The following is a 19,490-nucleotide window of genomic DNA, read 5'->3' on the forward strand; positions in this document are numbered from 1 at the left end:
GAGACTTTATGAAAGCAGCATGTTTTGCTACACTTTGACTCAAGTAGCTACTAAGCAAAACATTATTTGATATTTTTCCAAGTACAGGTGTGTTGAAGAAAGAAAGCTAAGGGGAAAATCTTTCTGCAAAGCACTGACTCACTTGACCATGTGTTCAAAATGAAAAGAAAGATTTTCTACTTTTTAGAATGTTTGATCATTATGGGCAGCTGGCAGCTTTGATTCCTGTCTCTTAAGTCGGAGCACCATCTTACCTGTCCTCACTATTTCCAGTCTAAGTCTCTTCCCCAAGCCAGTTGATTGCAGGTTTTTTTCACTATCTTTAAGTTGTCTTAAGCTAACTTCCCCACTTGAGTCCCCAAGGTGCAACGTTTTGCTTTAATGCCAATAAATTCTTAGTCTCTTTCAGTCTTTATTTGTACCAGCTGTACCTGTGTAGAGTAGTCGACAAAATTAATTTTCTTTTATTGCTTTCCTGTCAATAGTTCCAACCTTTTCCTTCCTTTGTAATGAATGCACTTTCATCAATACTGCCTGGCTCTGCCTTTTCTCCTCAGCATATACATTGCCTAAGCTCCATTGATTTTTAATGACCTAATAATCTGCTGCATCTCAAAACTGCAGTTGCAAGGACAGGTCAATTCATCCAGGTGGAAACATATGCAGTAGAAATAGAATCGCAGAGAAAATCAAGTACTAAAAATGTAACTTGTCTCAATTGAGCAAGCAACACCTGCAATTTTTCAGATTTATCATAAGGCCAAACCTGTGTGGATTTTTTGACAAATAGAAAAAAAAAAAGCAAAAAACATTAAAACAAAACAACTCCCCCCTCAAAAAATAAAGCCAAACAAAAAAACAAACCCAAACAAACCCGCCCACCTTTCTTACTCTACATTAATTTACAATGATATTTTTTTAAATACTTAATAAAATGGAAGTGCTAGTTTCATTTAGAACAATGAAATTGATAGTTATAATAACAAGTGGTCTGAACCAATTTATCTTATAAGTTTTATTACTAGAAATGACTCATCTGTTGAGAAAACATAATCTTGATTGTTGAAGAGACCATTTTATCATGTAGCATTTTAACAGTCATAATTTTGAAATACAAAGAGAAATAAAATAGATTTTGTAATGAGAAAGTTGGAGGAACCAAAAGAATAAGCAGTGGTTTCATTCTTAGATGATAGGAGGCATAGTTTGAGAGTGAATAATGTGAATTATTTTCTGAGGCTCTAATCCTGCAAAGGGGGTGTTCAAAATGAGAAAGATACTCTCAACTGAAATTGGCCTTTAATAAAAAATGTTTCTTTAAAATTTTATGTCTTTGAGTTTAAAAGCTTTAAATGTCCAGAGCCACATTCTTTATCATTAGCAATGGGACAGGCAGAAGTAAGGAAATACATAATATAAATAAGAGTGCTGGAATGAGCCCTATAGATTTCCTGGAAAACTACTTTCTAAAGCCACCCAGCTAACTTCTAAACCTCAGAATCAGTCTTTATTATATATATATATATATTATAATAATAGAAACATTCTTTGAGAATTTGCTAACACAACTAATCCTTCTCCTCCCTTTAGGAACATAATGCAATAACAGGTGAGGAACACTGTCCCCTGATTTTCTCACCTTGGAGGAGCTACAAGCTCATGGTTTAAATTCTGTGAAATAATTAATACATTTGCCAGAAATAGCTAATTTTTTTCCAAGCTTCTGAAGGTCAGAGGATTTTTTACTTTGACTTACTATACTTTAAATTAAATCTTCAGGGTCCCTGGGATCTTTCTGCCCCCACACCCAAGCAGAGGATGATGAGGTGCACAGAGATTAAACTTCCATTGTTTTATCTAGGTATAATTCATCCATGTGCAACAGAAAGTAAAGTAAAAAAAAAAAGTGTCTAGAGGACAACATATGGGTCCTGAGCAATTTTTTCTTTTTACATCAGTCCATATGAACAACCAGGATTGATTGTTGAATGAAAAGTGTCTGATCATTTTTCAGAACAGTCTGGGAGATGACTGCCTGACTGATTCCCAGCTACATGTGCTTCAGTGTTCATTAAATATTTAAATTTCTCATGTCGTTTTCACTGATGTTGGTCGGCACTGTCCCAAGTGCAGCAACCCTGGGAGTTCTCTGGCTCCGGGTGGGCTCACCCGCAGAGGGAGGCTGCTGTCCACGGTCCTGGAGAGCTCAACAGGTCTCAATTTAGGACTGCTGCTTCCAGGGTCACCAGACAATGGCCTTTAGTTATAGTAACGTCCCATCTTGGCTACAGTTTGGGTCGGTAAATTCTTTACAGGTTGGATAACAAAACTGTTGTTCTTCTCGGGTTATTTCATTGGTTTAGGCAAGAAAAATTAGTTTCTGAGACTGTTCATTAAGAAACAGTTGGCTTGTTAACCAAGATAAGTTCATGGGAACAGATAATATTTGTGATGAGTTCAAGGCCAAGGCTCACATGCATTTCTGACATGATTGTGCAGCCCAACGAGGAGGGAGGCATGCACCACCACAATGAGATTTTGTTGAAGTTTTTATTCAATAAATTGCTCTTTTTGCTCTAAAACAATCAAGTTTGTGTTGCATACTCATTATATACTTTATGAAGAATAGAGTTTGATTTAAGAATGAAACTGTATTCATATTTAGGCAGCTTTTTTCCCTAAGAATAGCCTTCCTAGCATTATATGGCTGTAACAATTTGACTTCAGCCTGTCCTCATTGTTTTTTATTCTCTTAAAAAATATGGTTAGAAACAGCCATCACAACTTAGATATCCATATTAATAACTGTTCAATCCATGTAGTATATGCAACACCTTAAAATTCTATTTTTCCTTACTTTCTTAGGAATTTCAAAGAGATTTCATATAAATTCATAAACAAGAACACTCACAGGTTGTGCTGTTTGGTTGCCTACCAATGTGAATTATAAGTATCAGAGGTTTCAATTTTTGTTTGTCTTATGTGGATTATTTCATTTTAGAAATAGTCTTAGTACTGTAGGATCTGCACACTTAAATTTGGGGTTTATTAAGGGATGAATAATGGGTATAATGATCTTTGAAATGCTACTTTGGTTTTGGTTTTTAAAGAAAGATTATGCCATAAGTGTTAGGTCAGTAGTTGCCCCCTTCTAAGTGTTTCATGTTCCATTTACAGCTAATTCCACTGATCTGATACCTGGTTTTCATTCAATATGCAAGAAAAGTAAGGATGGACAGTTATCTTTTGGAGAGAAAACAACACTGACAGAAGGAGTAGATATGAGATATAACAATGTTTATATGTCTTTTTTGACAAGTCAAAAAACAGCAGTTGCCTCCAAGGAGTGTGTTTTATCCTTGAAGACATTTTACAGTGTTACAGTTTTAGAATTCTATACTTATGTATTTTTCTCTTAGTCTTTTTCTGTTTCTGTTATGACAGAAAATAGCCTTTGTTTCCCTTTTTTCCCCTTTTTTTTTCTTTTTTTTTTTTTTTTTGAGAACACAATTTGAAATACCTGTCTAGACACTCTTTTTGCTTCTATTTTTATAAGAATCTTTTGGATTTTATACTTCTTTGAGATGTTACAACAGATCTGAATTTAATCTAGGCACCATTTTTTCCATAGGTCATGATTCCAAGATTTTTCAGTGCTCTTCTGTATAATATTTTTGTTAGCATGAGAGAAAGCAGAGAAAGTGCTGATCATTAGGAAAAATTATACTTAGTAGCTGTTCCTCAGACAAAGTTAAACACTTGACACGTGAGAGACAATTGGGTGTCTGATCTAGAGAAAGAAGGATTTTCAGATTAAGAATTTTCAAACAAATTCAGACAACATAGATCATCACAGATCTCTACCAAAATGATATCCCTAACCTCAGTCAACTGTTAAAGCATTTTTTTACACTGTAATAGATATGAATATATACCATGAAGCATTGCTATGGAAAGAAAAAAAAACTACTACCTATGAAAAGCACTGATCAAGTTATCCCTTTCCACAGTGGAGAAAAATATATCTTGCTGCAGAAATGTGATGTGGTTGGGTGCAATTTCTTATTGTATTGTATATTGTTTGAAATCTAGAATTACACAGGTAAATAATTAATTTGTGCTGAAGGGATAAATGGTGACCATTTTCTCTGCTTCATTATTTATATTTCTTTAATATAGTGTTTCCTTTTAACCAAAAAAAAAAAAAAAAAACCAAAAAAAAAAACAAAAAAAAAAAAAAAACCCAAACACAACCCACTCTATAAAGTTCATCAGATTTCCAAGCCTGCTTTTCCTGATGAGGATTCAGTTACTGACTGTTGTGTTTCTCACACAAGTGGTGATAGTCATGACTTTTACCTAGCCTATCACATATTTAGGGATCTGCATAAATTTCATGTGATTATTAGATCTATGCATTCCTGAATGAAGCTGTTGTTGTAAAGATTGGAAATTTCATTTTTAATTATTACATTCCAAGCATTGCACTCCCTGAAGTCAGCTCACTTGGTTGAGCTCTAATCCCATATGGGCCGTTCATGTAAGAATTGGGCTTGATGATCCTCTGGGTCCCTTCCAACTCAGAGCCTGCTGTGTTCTTGCTTGTAGTTCTAATGATAAACTTTACTTTCAGTTCTAAACTGCAATGAAAGGCTTTATTAGCTGCTTTAAGCATTTTATTGGCACAAATTTGTCAGTAGGAACAATTCTCGCCAAGTATAAAAACATTAAGTGCCTTTTTTTTTTGTTTTTTTGGTTTTTTGTTTTTTTGTTTTTTTGGGGTTTTTTTATGGAAGCATAACCTTATTTATATGTATAGATTGTTTTTAAATTAAATTCCTGACAAACTAGCTAAACTTGTTCAGAACTTTTTGAAAAACATATGGGATGGTATCTTCTGTAGCAAATGCATTTTTTTCTTCTCTTCTGTCCTTGTTTTCTACTGTTACACTAATCAATGAGTACTTGTTGATTTCTCTTGACTTTATGCAGTAGACCAGAAATTTCTGTTCTCAAAAGAGATTTGGCTTCTAAAAAATAATTATAAGATTGGCCTTTGCAGAAAAGAGAAATCAACAGTAATATACTTCTGCTTGATTTTAAAAAGTTATGATTTCGCATGAGTTTTTGAGCTTTTCCAGCTTCCTAGAACAGTTTTCACAAAATATGTGTCTGTGGATTGCTCAAGCCTAGCATTGCATGTAGTGTAAAGGTTTGTTGGTTCAGATTTTTAAATGTTATGTTTTTCATAGATTCTCTGCAAAGTCAGAACGTAACTTGCTACTTTTTTGCATATACAATTTTATGAGCTTCTGTGGTAAATATCTCTCTAAATATGTGGTAAATATTATTCTCATTATTCGCTATTCAGAACACTTGATAGGGATTTTGAATAACAGTGTGAAATATCTAATTAAAATATAAGATTTTTTTTATTTCCCTAAATCTTAACTGATCTTGGTCAGTTAACTGATTTTGTATTGCAAAGTACGTCCATGTATTGACCATCAGTTTGTTTTTTTTTTGTTTTTTTTTTTTTTTAAGAATACATTGTTTTCCATTTATTCCTTTGTAGAACTGTCTAAGCAGGTGCCATTTTCTTTGCTCTTACAATTTTGGTTTTGATCAGGTGTTAGCAAGTGTTGAAGAAAAGAAATTTAGCACCGTGCGGATGGGGGCTGGAGATCTTGAAAACTACCAAACTGCTTTAGAAGAAGTGCTCACGTGGCTTCTCTCTGCTGAAGATGCATTACAAGCACAAGGAGATATATCCAATGATGTAGAAGTTGTTAAAGAACAGTTTCACACCCATGAGGTACATGTTTATACTAATATTTTGAAATTTATTTATTTTATTCTATTCTCTTTGATTTTTTAGGGGGGGGATTTGTTTTGTTTTTATTAATTTTGATTTGGAGAATGTAAACTGGAGACTCTGCCCTAGAGTCATAAAATTGTTTAGGTTGGAAAAGACCCTTAAGATCCTCAAGTCCAACCATTAACCTGATATTGCCAAATCCACCCCAAAATGCTCCTAATAAATGCTGCAGCTGCACATCTAAGGATGATGACCCAACTGCTTCCCTGGAAGCCCATTCCAATGTTTGAGAACATTCAGTGGAGACTTTTTTTTTTCCTAAAATCCAATCTAAACATCCTCTGTTAGAATTGGAGGCCATTTCCTCTCATTCCATCATTTGTTACTACACCCACTCTTTGCAACCTTCTTCCAGGTAGTGGCAGAGATGGGTAAGGTCACCCTGCAGCCTCCCCTTCTCCACACTAAACAGCTTTTTGCCCTTTGAAGAAAATGGAAGTGTTTATTTCCAGTTTATGTTACAAGTTTTGGTGAGGGTTTGAAAAGATTGAAACCAAGGTTGAAAATCACGTTCGCAAAATGATGTGATAGTGTTCTTTCATTTCAAAGAATGCAACTCAAAACTGGATTTTTTTTTTAATTTTTAATTTTTTTAATTGTCAGGGGTTTATGATGGAGTTAACAGCTCACCAAGGACGTGTTGGTAATGTTTTGCAAGTCGGAAGTCAACTTCTATCAACTGGAAAACTTTCAGATGAAGAAGAGAATGAAATCCAAGAACAGATGAGTCTACTTAATTCTCGTTGGGAAAGTCTCAGGGTAGCAAGTATGGAAAAACAAAGCAAGTAAGTAATATGTTAGGTGTTATTACACCATATAATAATTAAGTAGTTAATTTTGACTGAAACAATCCTGAACTTGACTAACAGTTGAGATTTTCCTTCACTGTAAACAAAACTCCATCTTGTATCTGTTTTAACCTGAAATTTGATGTGCAGGGATTTTGAGCCTTGCATGTTGTTTGTAGCCTGGAAGCCACATAAAGCAAAAGGTGCCAACAACTTGGACACAGATAACACTTTAACCACAGTTTGCATCACCTACCTCACTTTTATTGGAGTGCAAATTACACTATTTTTAAAAGTGCAAGGCCTATAGTTTAAAGTTGAGTTACAAGTAGAAGTAGAGAAATAATCTATTAAATATTCACAATAATATTCGGAAATTTTTATTATTACTGTATCTGATTTTGATATTTTGATTTACGTAGTGCCATCTGGGATAAGAAATTCCATAAATGTAAGAGCTTATGATTATGCCACAGGGGAGTAATTTGGTTTATGGGATACAGGGATAAAGTATATATTTTCTTACTTTCTTCATAAATATATCTTGAACATATTCAGTTATTCATCTTGCTCCTCTTTGTGCTTTTTCCAGTTCTACCTTGCCTTTTGGAGTTGATGGTTTGCCTATTGTATTAAAAAGTGAACTGTGATTTTTAACAATTGCATGACATAACTCTCTTTCTTCCCATATATTCTTAGCAATTCCAAACAATTGTTTTCTTTTCAGCTTGCTGCTGAGTACTGAGAATGTTTCCTTTATTCTGTCTCCCTTTGACTATAAAATTGTTTCTGGGTTTCAGATGTTTCAACCGAACTTGTTCTAATTCTCATATATTTTTGGACAGCAAAAAAATCTATGATTCTTTACTGTAGGGAGTTTTTATTGGCCATACTTATTTTCTTTTAAATCAATACATGCAAGTCGTTATGTCTTTGAGTGGTACTTTTTCTACTTGAAATGTCCTCTAACACCAGTTGTTAAAACCATCTCCCAGCTGCAGCTGTAGGTCATTGCTTGGGGAATTGAGTGGCCTAGTGATTTCTAAAGCAGGTTATGTTTGGGTAATATGAGTTCAGTAGAAGACATAAAATAATAAGGGCTTCACAGAGAGTGTTGCACTACTATTTAATTTTCTATACAAAAAAAGAAATCTGTGATAAATTCAATGAGATTTGGGATAGGGCAAGAAAAAATTTCTCAGGAGTGATATACCTAGATATAGTTAATTCTGGCCTTTTGGTCAAACCACTGTGTTTCAAGAAACTGGCTGGATGAGTATAAAAAGTTTTCTTATCACAATATAATATATTTTTGGGTTATTGTAAATAATTTAAACTCTCAGTATCCATCTTCTACTTCAATTTAAAGCACAATCTTCTGAGCAGATTGCTGTAATCTTGTCCCTAAGGCAAAAGTGACACTTTTAACCAACCAGGGATGGTTTTTGTGAAGATGAGAACAGCAAGACTGTCTGACCTCCGTAATGGTAATAGGAATTGTGAAAAAGGGTACCACACTTTACAGCACAAGGAAAACAAAAGCAAGTTATAAACAAGGACAGGAGGAAGATATACTGATAAATATGCTATAAAAAATGAAACGGTCCTATAAAAAGTGATTTAGGAGGTCAGAATGTCAAAGGAAGTTTGGAACATAAAAATGCTTTTGTGTAAAAGCAGCCCAGATTTACTTTCTCATGTATTCACGATGTACTGAAAGTATTTGAGTCTTCGAATAACCAGTCCGGTAGCTGTGCTGAAGGAAAACTGTCTTTTTATTTTTTTATTTCTTCCTCCTGGCCTTTCCCAAACAGTATTCTCTATAGTAAAGCATCTCAGTGATAAATATGTCACTGTAGAGAAAAACAATGCAATTTACCCCTTTACGGGGAGTTCAACAACTTTTAAAACGCATTCAATTCATTTTTTTTTTAATTTGAAACTTATTCAGGCCATACTATAATCTCCTGAGGTATATCAATAGATATTAAACCCTCAAATCAGATGTTTATAAAAGTATTTTGAAAGCAAGGAAATACCTGGTGAATGGTAAGAAAGAAGAAGCATTCTTTTGCTTTAGGAATGAACTGTAATTATGTTTTGTGATTACTTAATTTTTTAGTTTAGTCTCCTTACTTCAGAATAATGTCAATATTATGTATAGTATTTGTTTCATCATATTTTCCTTTTCTTAAATTCAGTTTACTGTAACAGGTTTTCTGTAGAGTTTATTTAATTTAATGCTAAGAGGAATATCTCCAGGATGAAGCAGTGTACTTTATAATAGCTTAGTTTAGAACATCAAGACAATAAAATGCACAGTTGAAAGTGAAGGACTGAGATCTAAGATCCCTAATCCCTTGTAAACCATGGGCTTTATTGAAACAGGGTATCATCTGTCTGTACTCTATCTGTAATTAATAGAGAGATTAGGATGAAAACAATACTATATGAGTCCTCTGGTGGTTTTAATAATTCTTTAAAATATAATTTCCGGTTTTAAATAAAAAAAAAAAAAAAGATAGAAAAAAACAAATCTGAAATCCAAAAATGCTGTTGATGAAGGTTTTGTTTAGGAGAGTTTCGAGAATTTCTGAAGAGGAAGGTCTAAGTGGAAATCTGTCATGGATTTTTGGCCAGATCATTTTGGACCTATCTATGCAATTTGATTAGGCAAAACTGAAGTATTTCCTGGTAAAATTTCAGAGTATTTTCCATTGAATAACTGAAAATATAATATTTTTTCTATTTAATATCCTAAAATTAGAGGAAGCCTGGTAAGATCAGTTGTTTGAGCAGTTTTCAAAATACTTGTAGTGGGCAAAACAAGCTTTAAAAAAAACAGAGTGTAGAAATTTTGAACTCCAAATCTAATAGAAATCCAACTGGAATAAAAAGCTTTAACAGATAGAATATTATATGATGTAATCAGTTCCTAAAGAAAAAGCTTCAAAACAGTTTAAATCAAAACTATTTCCAAAAAGTTTCAATTACCTTCTCTATAGAATTTGCTGTGTTGGAAGGGACCCATGGGGATCATCAAGTCCAACTCGTGGCCCTGCACAGACACCCCAACAGTCACCCCCAGTGCCTGAGAGAATTCCCCAAACACTTCTGCAGCTCTCTCAGGCTGGGGCTGGAACCACTGCCCTGGGGAGCCTGTTCCCCCTCAAACAAAGCATCTATTCAAAAGCATATATTTCTATTCTGCCTTCAAATGTAACCTTGTGAAAATCTGTTAGTATATGGGGCAGATGTTTCTGCTTCATTTATAAATTTTAATTATTTTTTATTTGTTTTACAGTTTACATAAAGTCCTAATGGATCTGCAGAATCAGCAGCTAGCCCAGCTAGCTGAATGGCTGACAAAAACAGAGGAAAGGACAAAGAAAACTGATTTGGAGCCCTTAGGTCCAGATCTAGAGGACTTAAAGCGCCAAATAGAAGAGCATAAGGTATGCTGTGATGGGCTTCCAAAGGCATAAAAACCAAATTGGGTGTTTGACATTTTAAAATCTCTACTCCTGTCGTTAGAGCATAGCAAAATAATATGAGATCTTGGTTTAATATTTATTGTTCTGTACAGTTAACAAGCTTTTGTAGACTTACGTTATCACAACTGTGAGTTTTATTCTGATATAAAAAAATATTGCTTTCTGTTTATGTATAAGCAATATACTAGAATATTCAAGGCAACTGTAACATCTTTTCATTACATTAGAATGAAAATATATCAGATTTTTTAATGCTTATGTATTCTTCTTGTTTGTTTTCTCTTACATGTTGTAGCAGCAATGATGCAGTTGTCAGACCACATAACATTGTTAGGACTCCAGAGATCCTGAATATATATTTGCAGTGAATACATATTATGCACTGAAAAATGCACTACTTTCTAGGAGTAGAAAATAATTTTTGGTAATGTATCGAAACAATAAAAAAAGCAACCAACCAAACTCAGGAATAGATGGAATTCAATAAGATGGAATTTGGCCAATTTATCCCACATTACGTAAGGGTAATTTTTAATTGGAAGAATTAAAAACTAAAATGAGAGAAAGGGCATTTTTTGTAGTAGTTTGAATAAATTTACTGGATTAGAATGCCTTGCTTTATATTAATTTAGATTTAAAAATAAATTTATATATGTGTCTACAGCACATGGCGATTATAAGGAAACAGAAAAATATAGAGAACAGAGGTGATTTGTGAGGTGGTGCAGATTTAATATGATGACCTTTTAATGTCTCTACATCAATGTCTCAAAGCAGTTTCTTGCCATGGTATCTTGAGAGATTTTAACACCTGATGCTTCTTGGCCTGTGTTAGTGCTATCCCAAGTTTTAGAGGGCAGATCATCCTGAAAAACAATTCAAACTGGAATCAGCTTTTACAGTTCTTTTAAAAATAGGTCAAAAGCTGCAAAAGACATCATGATGCACTTGTGTGTTAAAGATGATTTCTTTGCATTCTGATTAAGGAGTGCTACTGAAGAAGAATACAAATTCTGCAGCTCCTGCTGCTGCTGGTGCTGTCTGTGCTTGCCCTGTGAGGAGATAATGCATTTCAGTATGTGGGTTTGCTAGCTAAGGACATTTTCTGATATTAAATTTTCCTTTCAAAAAAGACAGAAGGAAATTATGAAATGGTAATTGGAGAAAGGAACATGAAAGATTTTGAATACATCAGTACTAAGACTTGAATAACTTTACTCCTATTTCTATGCATTTTATGCTTGAATACTAACATAAAATGCAATACCATTATTTTTTGCAATCTCTTCATGCTGCTTCTTTCTGATGCTGAGAAAAATAGGTAATTGGCTTGTATTTGAAGATTCTGAGTGAAGACATGCAGAAATCTCTTTTCCACATGCTTGTTCTTCACTGTGGTGTGTTGAGTTAGTGAACATTATTTATTTATGTGTATTACTTTTCAAATCTGTTTCATGTGCAAAAGGGAATTTAGCAAGAAATGCTGGAAATAAAATGGTTTGGATTTAATTTTAATTACATTTGTATTCATTTATCCCTTGTGTTATTCAGAAGTAAGAACAGGGTTTTCCATTCCTTCAGTTATTGAGAGAAAGTGTCATATGGTTTTATTGTATTTTACGTACGGCAAAGCTACCTCCTGTAGCAAGAGTTAAAACAATGGACTTTTAATAGTACATTTATTGCTTCATTATTAAGCAATCAAATAAAAAAGCAAAACCCCAAACCATTCATATTTTCTCTTAGTCTCACATGAGTCGGGTTGAATCAGAAAACAATGTTTTGTAAATTCATAAGAGGAAACAAAAGTTTGAAATAAAAAAAGCAATCAACATTTCAAATGAAACAGAGCAGCAAACATGTTAGGTTTGGGTTGTTATCATCTTGCCTCTGTCTTCTCTTTACGCTTATAATTTTGCCTTCCTCTCTTTACCTGTTCATTAGTAGGTATTTTTCACTCATTTATTTCATGTTATGTATCCCCTTTTGAGTTATGATTTCCATACATCAGATTTCTTTATTCTATGTATTTTAAAATGATGTTGCAAAATATTGGTCTCGAGTTCTTGTGACTGACGCTTCAGTTTTTCTGATAGAACGTATTAAAAAAAATAAAAAAAAACCCAAAATGCCCCACTAATATGTATTGGGTATGGCAGCCAACAATCAGACCAGAGAAAGAACACAATATTCTTTCCAGCACGCTGCTTAGATCCAAAATATGTGAGGTTCTTATCTTGATAGTACTGAAAATTTTATGTAGTGAAGTGGTGAAGAAGAAAATTTTATGTCATTAAGAATGTAAAGAGTTCTGGTAAGAAATCTGGCATAGTCAATATGTTTTGGAAGACTAGCTAAACATTTCAGTATTCTTTTTAATTTTTTTTTTCAGTAGTTTTTTAAGTATTTTTTCTCCTGTTACAATTATCCCTTCCCTATCCTTTTTTAAAGGAGGCAAGCTACTTTTCAGTAAAAATCTAAGGACTATTGAGCTGTACAGGCAGAATAAGGTATTGGAAATACTATAATAAATGGAAAAATTGTGCTTTTAATTACAGTGGCTTTTTTATTCCAGTTATTATTTGTTATTATACCATATATATTATTATTTATTAATATTGTACCATATATAGTTGGTAGATTTTTATAGTTTCCTTAAGTTTCTAAAAACATCTAAGCCTTTTTTAGTGCCGGGATTTTTACTACTTCAAATTTTCAAAGGTAAAATGAGATAATTATTCAGCATCCAAATATCAAGAAGGATTTGTCTTTGGGTATTTGGATGACTTTGGGTATTTGGATGACATTTTTATTAATTTTGAACTAGATTATGTTTGAGTTGTGTAAATTGTTATCTGATAGATAGGAGTTAAAGGACTTGTAGTGTTTTATGAGTTTCTCTCATTTCTATCTTTATTCATCAACATCTATGTCCATTTTACATTTTAAGTCCCTAAAAATTTGGTATTTCTCTAATAAGCTCAGGGCAACTTGTTAGAAATTACCATTTAAATTATTTGAACAGAGTGTGCTTCTGTCTTGAAAGTGTCTATCATAAATTCCTGTTCCAACAAGATCCTGTAAACAAACAATTCTCACCAATGAATTTCATGGTAAAAATAGACACTTGGGTTATAAGGAACAGTTTTTTACTTCAGAGTAAATTGAATCTGCCTGAGGGTTAGATAATGAGTCAACTTTCTGGTTCATCTGTTCCTTGACTTCTCAAGTCTTTCACAATGTGTGTGAGACTCCCACCTCCAAAGTGCCATCCACTCCTGCTAACTCTGGTTTTGTTCTGGGATGCCATCTGTCAGATTCCAGCTAATAATGAAATGAAAGTCACCTTGTCCATGGCTGTAGACTTGGGGAGCAATGAATTTGTTTTGTATGGCTTAAAGAGGGGGTTAAATGTGGGGGAAAGTGAGCTCTATTATACATGCTAATCCCTGACTGCTCTGCCTCCTCTTCCCTCTCAAGAGCTGCATCATAAAACATTGAGAAGTCTAAATTCCAGGGATGACTCTAACAATTTAGTATACTTCACAGTCCTTGAGAATTATTTTATAGTCTAGCTCTCTGAAGCAAATGGTACTCACAAGCATGAAAGTCAGAAAAAGGAGGATTCTTATATTGTTTCAATATGCCCATGAAAGAAATTAACTCTGAAATGGGTGGTAAGATATTTATACCCTAAAAACAAAGTATTCTGTGAATTCCTTTCCTATTGCTTATAACCACATTGTTTTGGTTTTTAATTTTTTTAAATTTTTATATAAAAGTAATATGTCTTATGAGAAAGAGTTTTAGAGTGCATGAACTTATGTTCAGCAAGGACTTCATACATGAGTGAGTTACTCCACTTGAAAAAGCAGCAGAAAATCAAAACATTGTGAAATTCAGCATAGTAGGTAACGCAGCCAAGGTTTTTCTTTGTGACAAGGCCATGCTATTTTTCAGGCTGTAACCATCCCACTATATATGCATTAGTCCCTAGAAGACACTCAGCTGAAGTACTGAGAACATAATCCAGGACTTTGGTTTCCTTAATTATTTTTTTGATTTGAAGCAAGTTAGAGACACCTAAAAAGTGTGTCAGGCAAGATGGAGTCCTGGATACCTTGGGATTTTTGGGTTTTTTTAAGGGAGTGGTATGAGGTCTTCTCTGTGGTTTTAATTTTCATAACCAACACTACTTTAACTCCTTCCATTTTTGTTCTCTGTCCTCTTGCTGCACCAGAGCAAGGGAAGAAGAAAATAGGTCTGGCAGCTCAGTTCTCTGATTCCAGAGCTGGGCTGGTTTTGATTTTGTTAAGTATAGCAAATGAAGGGTTCCATCTTTTATGGTGAGTGAGGGGCAAAAAAACAAAAGGGCCAGCAATTTCTTCATCAGGTGTGGAGAAATCATGAAATCCTTTTGTTTCTAGTTTAGTTTACTGGTTTCTGCAGTGAGTGTAAGTAGGGTGCTGCATGAGTTTCCAAAGGGTGGGTCACCTCCTGAGCAGTTTTCTCCTACGTAAGTAATGTTGTAGGGTTCCAAACTGAAGTTAGCATGTGCTTGTTTAATGAAATCTATGTGATTTTTTATGGTATGTATACATATTAAGTGACTATCTGTAAATCAGCTAAATAAACTCAACAAATTATTTCTCAAGCAAAATTTTCAGTCTGGAATATTGTATACGAGTCAGGACTTGTGAGTAACTTTAAGCTCTGGAGTTCTCATAGTCATTTATGCAAGTTAACCAGTCAATGGTACGCTTTTTTTGTTTGGTTTGGTTTGTTTTTTTTGGTTTTTTTTGGTTTTTTTTTTTTTTTTGGTTGGTTTTTTGGGTTTTTTGTTTCTTTTTTGTTGTTTTTTGTGTTTTTTTTTTACTTTGGAATACATTTTCTAACACATATCCTTTCATTATAGGCATTTCAAGAAGATCTGGAGCAGGAACAAGTAAAAGTGAATTCCCTAACTCATATGGTAGTGGTGGTAGATGAAAACAGTGGTGACAGAGCTACTGCTGCACTGGAAGAGCAACTTCAGGTAATGACTGTATGGCAGTGATGGTCCCAAAAAATTGAAAAAGAAAATTTTAAAAAACAAAACCAGATAGTAAATGTGTTCATGATCTACAGGATCATAATTTGTAGACAAATAATAGTTATCAAGAAATATTAAGATTATTATGTATTTTTCTAAAGCACTTTTGAGGGGAAAGTCGTAATTTATTTCCCATTATTTTCTCATGGCCATGTTTCTTAGGAAACGAAGGGAAGTATAACTTAATTGCATTTTCTAAATACAATCACTTGAGTATCTTTAAAAGAATGAGACATTGGAGATACATTTGTGATAGGGCTAGCAGCCAAGATATTCTAAAAGTTTTTCAAATATTAACTTGATCATAGAAACAATTCACTATTTCAATTGTGTCTTTAAAATGTTGCTATTGCTCTGTTATTTATATTCCAATGCTCTTACTTCTGAATGCAATTAGATAAACAAAAGTCAGTAGTTAATGTTGAGGTACATTGAAGGAGGGCTCTTTTGTGTTGGTGGTCAGCTCTCCAGGGACACAGCTCAAGAGGAATTGCAATATTACAACCAAGATTTTTTCTAGTTTTCCCTTTCAGAAAGGAGAAACTGTTTTTCTTAATTTTGCTTTATTAACTAGGCAAATAAGAGTTTGTAGGTTCTAAATCATTAACACCCAAGGTTTCTCTTGAGAAGCTATCTACATTCCAGCAGGTATAGCTGTAGCAGATACCTGTATGCTGTCTTGAATGTGGCTAATTTGGGTACCAATACCAGTAAATCGGTAATTAGAATTTAGAGTAGGTTTTACTAAGATGCTGAGCCCTGCCACTCCAAATGTAATTCTGAGTTTTCTCTACTGCAGCTAGATAGTCACTCAAAGAGCACAACCCAGCCAAGTTAACAATACAGCCTCTACTGATCCATAATTATTAATTCCTTTTGACTTCATTTTAAGTTTCAGAGCTGTGGTGCACCTGCCCAAAATAATCTTAATCTTTCAGAATATCTTGCCAGCCAGCTGCATGGAACTGTTCAGTGTAATAAAGAAGATCCCTAGCAAGAACATGTCTCCTGAAGCAAAACTAAACTTGTAAAATGTCTTAAATAGAACTTCTATTATTTTCTCTCTTCAGAGAGAATAATTAACAGTATTTGATAACTATGGCACTTCATGAACAAGAAGATGTAGAAATTAGTTTTTAATATTGTGAAAAACAAATGAATGGTTGGTGGATTGTTAGAAAATCTAATTTTGCATCTTCAGAAAGAAGAATAAAGGAACGTTAGATGACACAGCTTCATCCCATATTATTACAATCATTGGAAAGGTACCATTAGTATCCTGTGCAACATCTGTGGCTGATCCATATTGGAATAAAGCATGAAATAGAACTCAGACAATAGTGCAATACCTCAAAGAAACATAATGAAAAATTAATGTAAATTAAACACTGTGGAAATACACAATTTGTAACTGTACTAGTGCAGAAAACACCAATAATTACTGTCTTGGAAAAAGTACATTCCTTGAAAGATGCAAGAAAGACAATTCCTGAGTCCCCTCACCCTGCAGCACAGGCTCTCCGAGCAGAGCATGGGGAGCTGTGGAACAGAACATTTTCTCTTTTATTATGTCCTTTATTCATAATTTCTTACAGAAGAATGTAAGAGAAAACATAATTCAATTGCTCTGTAAGTCAAAGAATATGTAGAAGTATTAGAGATGTTAATAAAACCCAAGTACAGACGTAAAGCTACAGGGTTTAGAGTGATAGGGAGGTGTGGAAACTTTTACACTTGAATGCCCAGGAGAAAGGAGTTGCCACAGTCCACCTGCTCTCCTAGTGAAATGTTGCACCTCTTTTTTGTGTACAGGAACTGTTTGGAAATTTTTTTTCCCTATCACTTGCAGTCTGAATATAAGCACAGGAGATAAAATGTGTTGACAGGCACAACCATTAGAGCATTTCACAAAGAGCACAATGGAGAAAAGTTCCAAGCTTGATTATGTATCTGTCAGTCTGACTTCTAAAAGTAGGACAAAACAAGAGCATGAACTATCAGACAAAAGAGCTTAATAAGACTGGCTCACTGAGGTGCTGGTGGGGACCAGATTAGGAATAAAATGAGCATTTATTTCCATGTAATAGTCAGAGATGGATTTTCCAAGCAGGTACAATTCAGTTTTGCATTTCTTTTCAAGGTGGTGATTCCTGAAATATTTTCATACATATAAATATCTATGCATATAATGTGTATTTTTTTTCAAATGTTTGTATGAGACGATTCTTTAAAGCCTAAAATGAACTTTTTGACATGTCTCAGGAAGGTTGACAAGAATCTATGCATATTTTAAATGAACAGTAAAGTTCGTTTCTTTCAACAATAAAGTTCTTAAGTTTTATGGCCTATGAAAAACATATCTATTTAAGAGGCATTTAATGGCATGGAAGCCAGAAATGTCTCCTGAAATAAATTATTAAGTGAAAATTTACCCTTGCTTGGAAAACTAAAACTAAACACAATTTCCGGGCTTTTCTTAGAAACAGCTGTCCCTCTAAGATACTTTGAGAGGCTACAGCTAGACTGGGTGAGTGTGAATATTAAAACTACTTTTACATTATTTTGCTTACTTCCCATATCAATGTGGGACATATTGAGAGGCTCTGTTTATGCTGCTACTGAGAACCCACTATTTAGACTTAAAGCTCCAAGACCCCAATTAAACTCAATCCTTAGATTTACCAAGGCAGCTGTGGAATAAGGCTCAAATCTATATTTAGTGCTGCAAAATCAAACCACATTAGTAGCAAAACTGTTTCTGTGCTCTGACTCGTTTCTACAGGAAAAATAGGAGAAATTATCTTCAGCTCAGAGAAATGGCTGGATAACATACAGAAACCATGAATGCAGGGAGATTTTCTTTTTTCCATAATTATACCCAGCAGATAACAGGTCTCTTAAGGACACTTGTGGTCTAGCTCAAATTAGAGGCTTCCCCAGGCTTCAAGGGTCAGGGTCTGTGCTAGAAAGAAATTTGTATAGAGTGTATCCAATACTACTTGATGGCTTATTCTCCTGCTGGGGGAAAGGAGCTGAGAGTGTCTTTTCCATGATTACATGTTCATATAATTCAGGGTACTGTCCACTGATTGAAGATGAAATATGGGCTGTTCTTGTAAAAATACATCAAAATAAGTGAGGAATGTTAAAGACTGAATAGACTGTTTCAGTTGACTCACTGAGCACTTATGACAGGAAGTTGCATCCTACAGACTAAAGGGATTTACAACACCTGCTCATCACAAAGGAATTCCTGGTTGATGCCTGGGAAGTTGAAATCTCCCATATTGATCTAGAAATTTCTGCTAATTCCCTGTGGAATCCTGAGCCGCCTGGAGTTCTCCATCACAGATTTCCAACCGTGGGGCTCATTCCACAAAGTCTCATTAATATCGCAGCTGTGGGACCTGACCAGTGCTTCCAGTTCCTCCTGTTTGTTTCTCCCACTCTGTGTGATGAAACGTTGAGCACTTGAGAACTGCATGAAATGCTGAGCACTTGAGAACTGCACACAAAACTTGGTGTTTTTTGGTAGAAATTCTGTGGGTTAAATATTGGGTTAAATATTCACTTGTAAGGAATTGATTTTAGATATAGGAAAAAATATTTTCCCACCTTTTGTCATTATTTTAAACAGTAGATAATAATACCTGATTAGAAAAACATTTATCAAATTCTGTTAGTTGCAGGCTTGCAGCACATGATTTTATTCCAGAGTTCCCAAGAGTTATGTTTTACTCATTTTCTTCTGTTCTTGTGCTTCCTTACTTTGACCTTTTAGACTAAAATATTTCCCCTTCTGCTTTGGATATTCATATAAACTATTCTTTCAGTGTCTTCTGAGAAGAAAAAATAAAAAAATCTTTTGCATGCAGATTTCTCTAAAAATTCTTGCTAGGGCTGTAAGAAAAGGCTTTTTTTTTTTTTTTTTTTTTTTTAAACAGGAGGGCATTTTACTTTTTAGTGTGGACTCAATCTATTTCTCTGAAAATTTGTTTTCCCAGATGTTAGGAACACTTGAAGCAGTCTGAGTTTGTGGGCATCAGTAAAAGGCTGCTGTTTGATGTGAATAGAGAGTTAAAGTTGAGCACCATGTGATTTAGTATAGTAACTGCCTTATAAATTACAGTCCTAACATGATACTTTGAACTTGAAACTTTGTGTCTTAACCAAGCAGTGTATGGTTGTTATTGCTTCTTATGAAAAGCAATATAACTAGGTTTAAGGTTGGTCACAGA

The 19,490-nt window shown here is 34.2% G+C and overlaps 1 protein-coding gene across 10 annotated transcripts in view; it reads left to right on the forward strand.

Annotated features, from left to right (window-relative positions):
* Positions 1 to 19,490, forward strand: part of DMD (dystrophin) — a 1,043,904-nt gene that overhangs the window by 330,767 nt on the left and 693,647 nt on the right. For all 10 annotated transcript variants that reach the window (XM_063182212.1, XM_063182260.1, XM_063182196.1 and 7 more), the window contains 4 exons: positions 5,630 to 5,815; positions 6,482 to 6,663; positions 9,971 to 10,121; positions 15,076 to 15,195. In XM_063182212.1, coding sequence (XP_063038282.1) covers positions 5,630 to 5,815; positions 6,482 to 6,663; positions 9,971 to 10,121; positions 15,076 to 15,195 — 639 coding nt within the window. The remainder of the gene's footprint in view (positions 1 to 5,629; positions 5,816 to 6,481; positions 6,664 to 9,970; positions 10,122 to 15,075; positions 15,196 to 19,490) is intronic.

The sequence above is a fragment of the Melospiza melodia genome, chromosome 2 (assembly GCF_035770615.1).
Source record: "Melospiza melodia melodia isolate bMelMel2 chromosome 2, bMelMel2.pri, whole genome shotgun sequence".
Taxonomy (NCBI): domain Eukaryota; kingdom Metazoa; phylum Chordata; class Aves; order Passeriformes; family Passerellidae; genus Melospiza; species Melospiza melodia.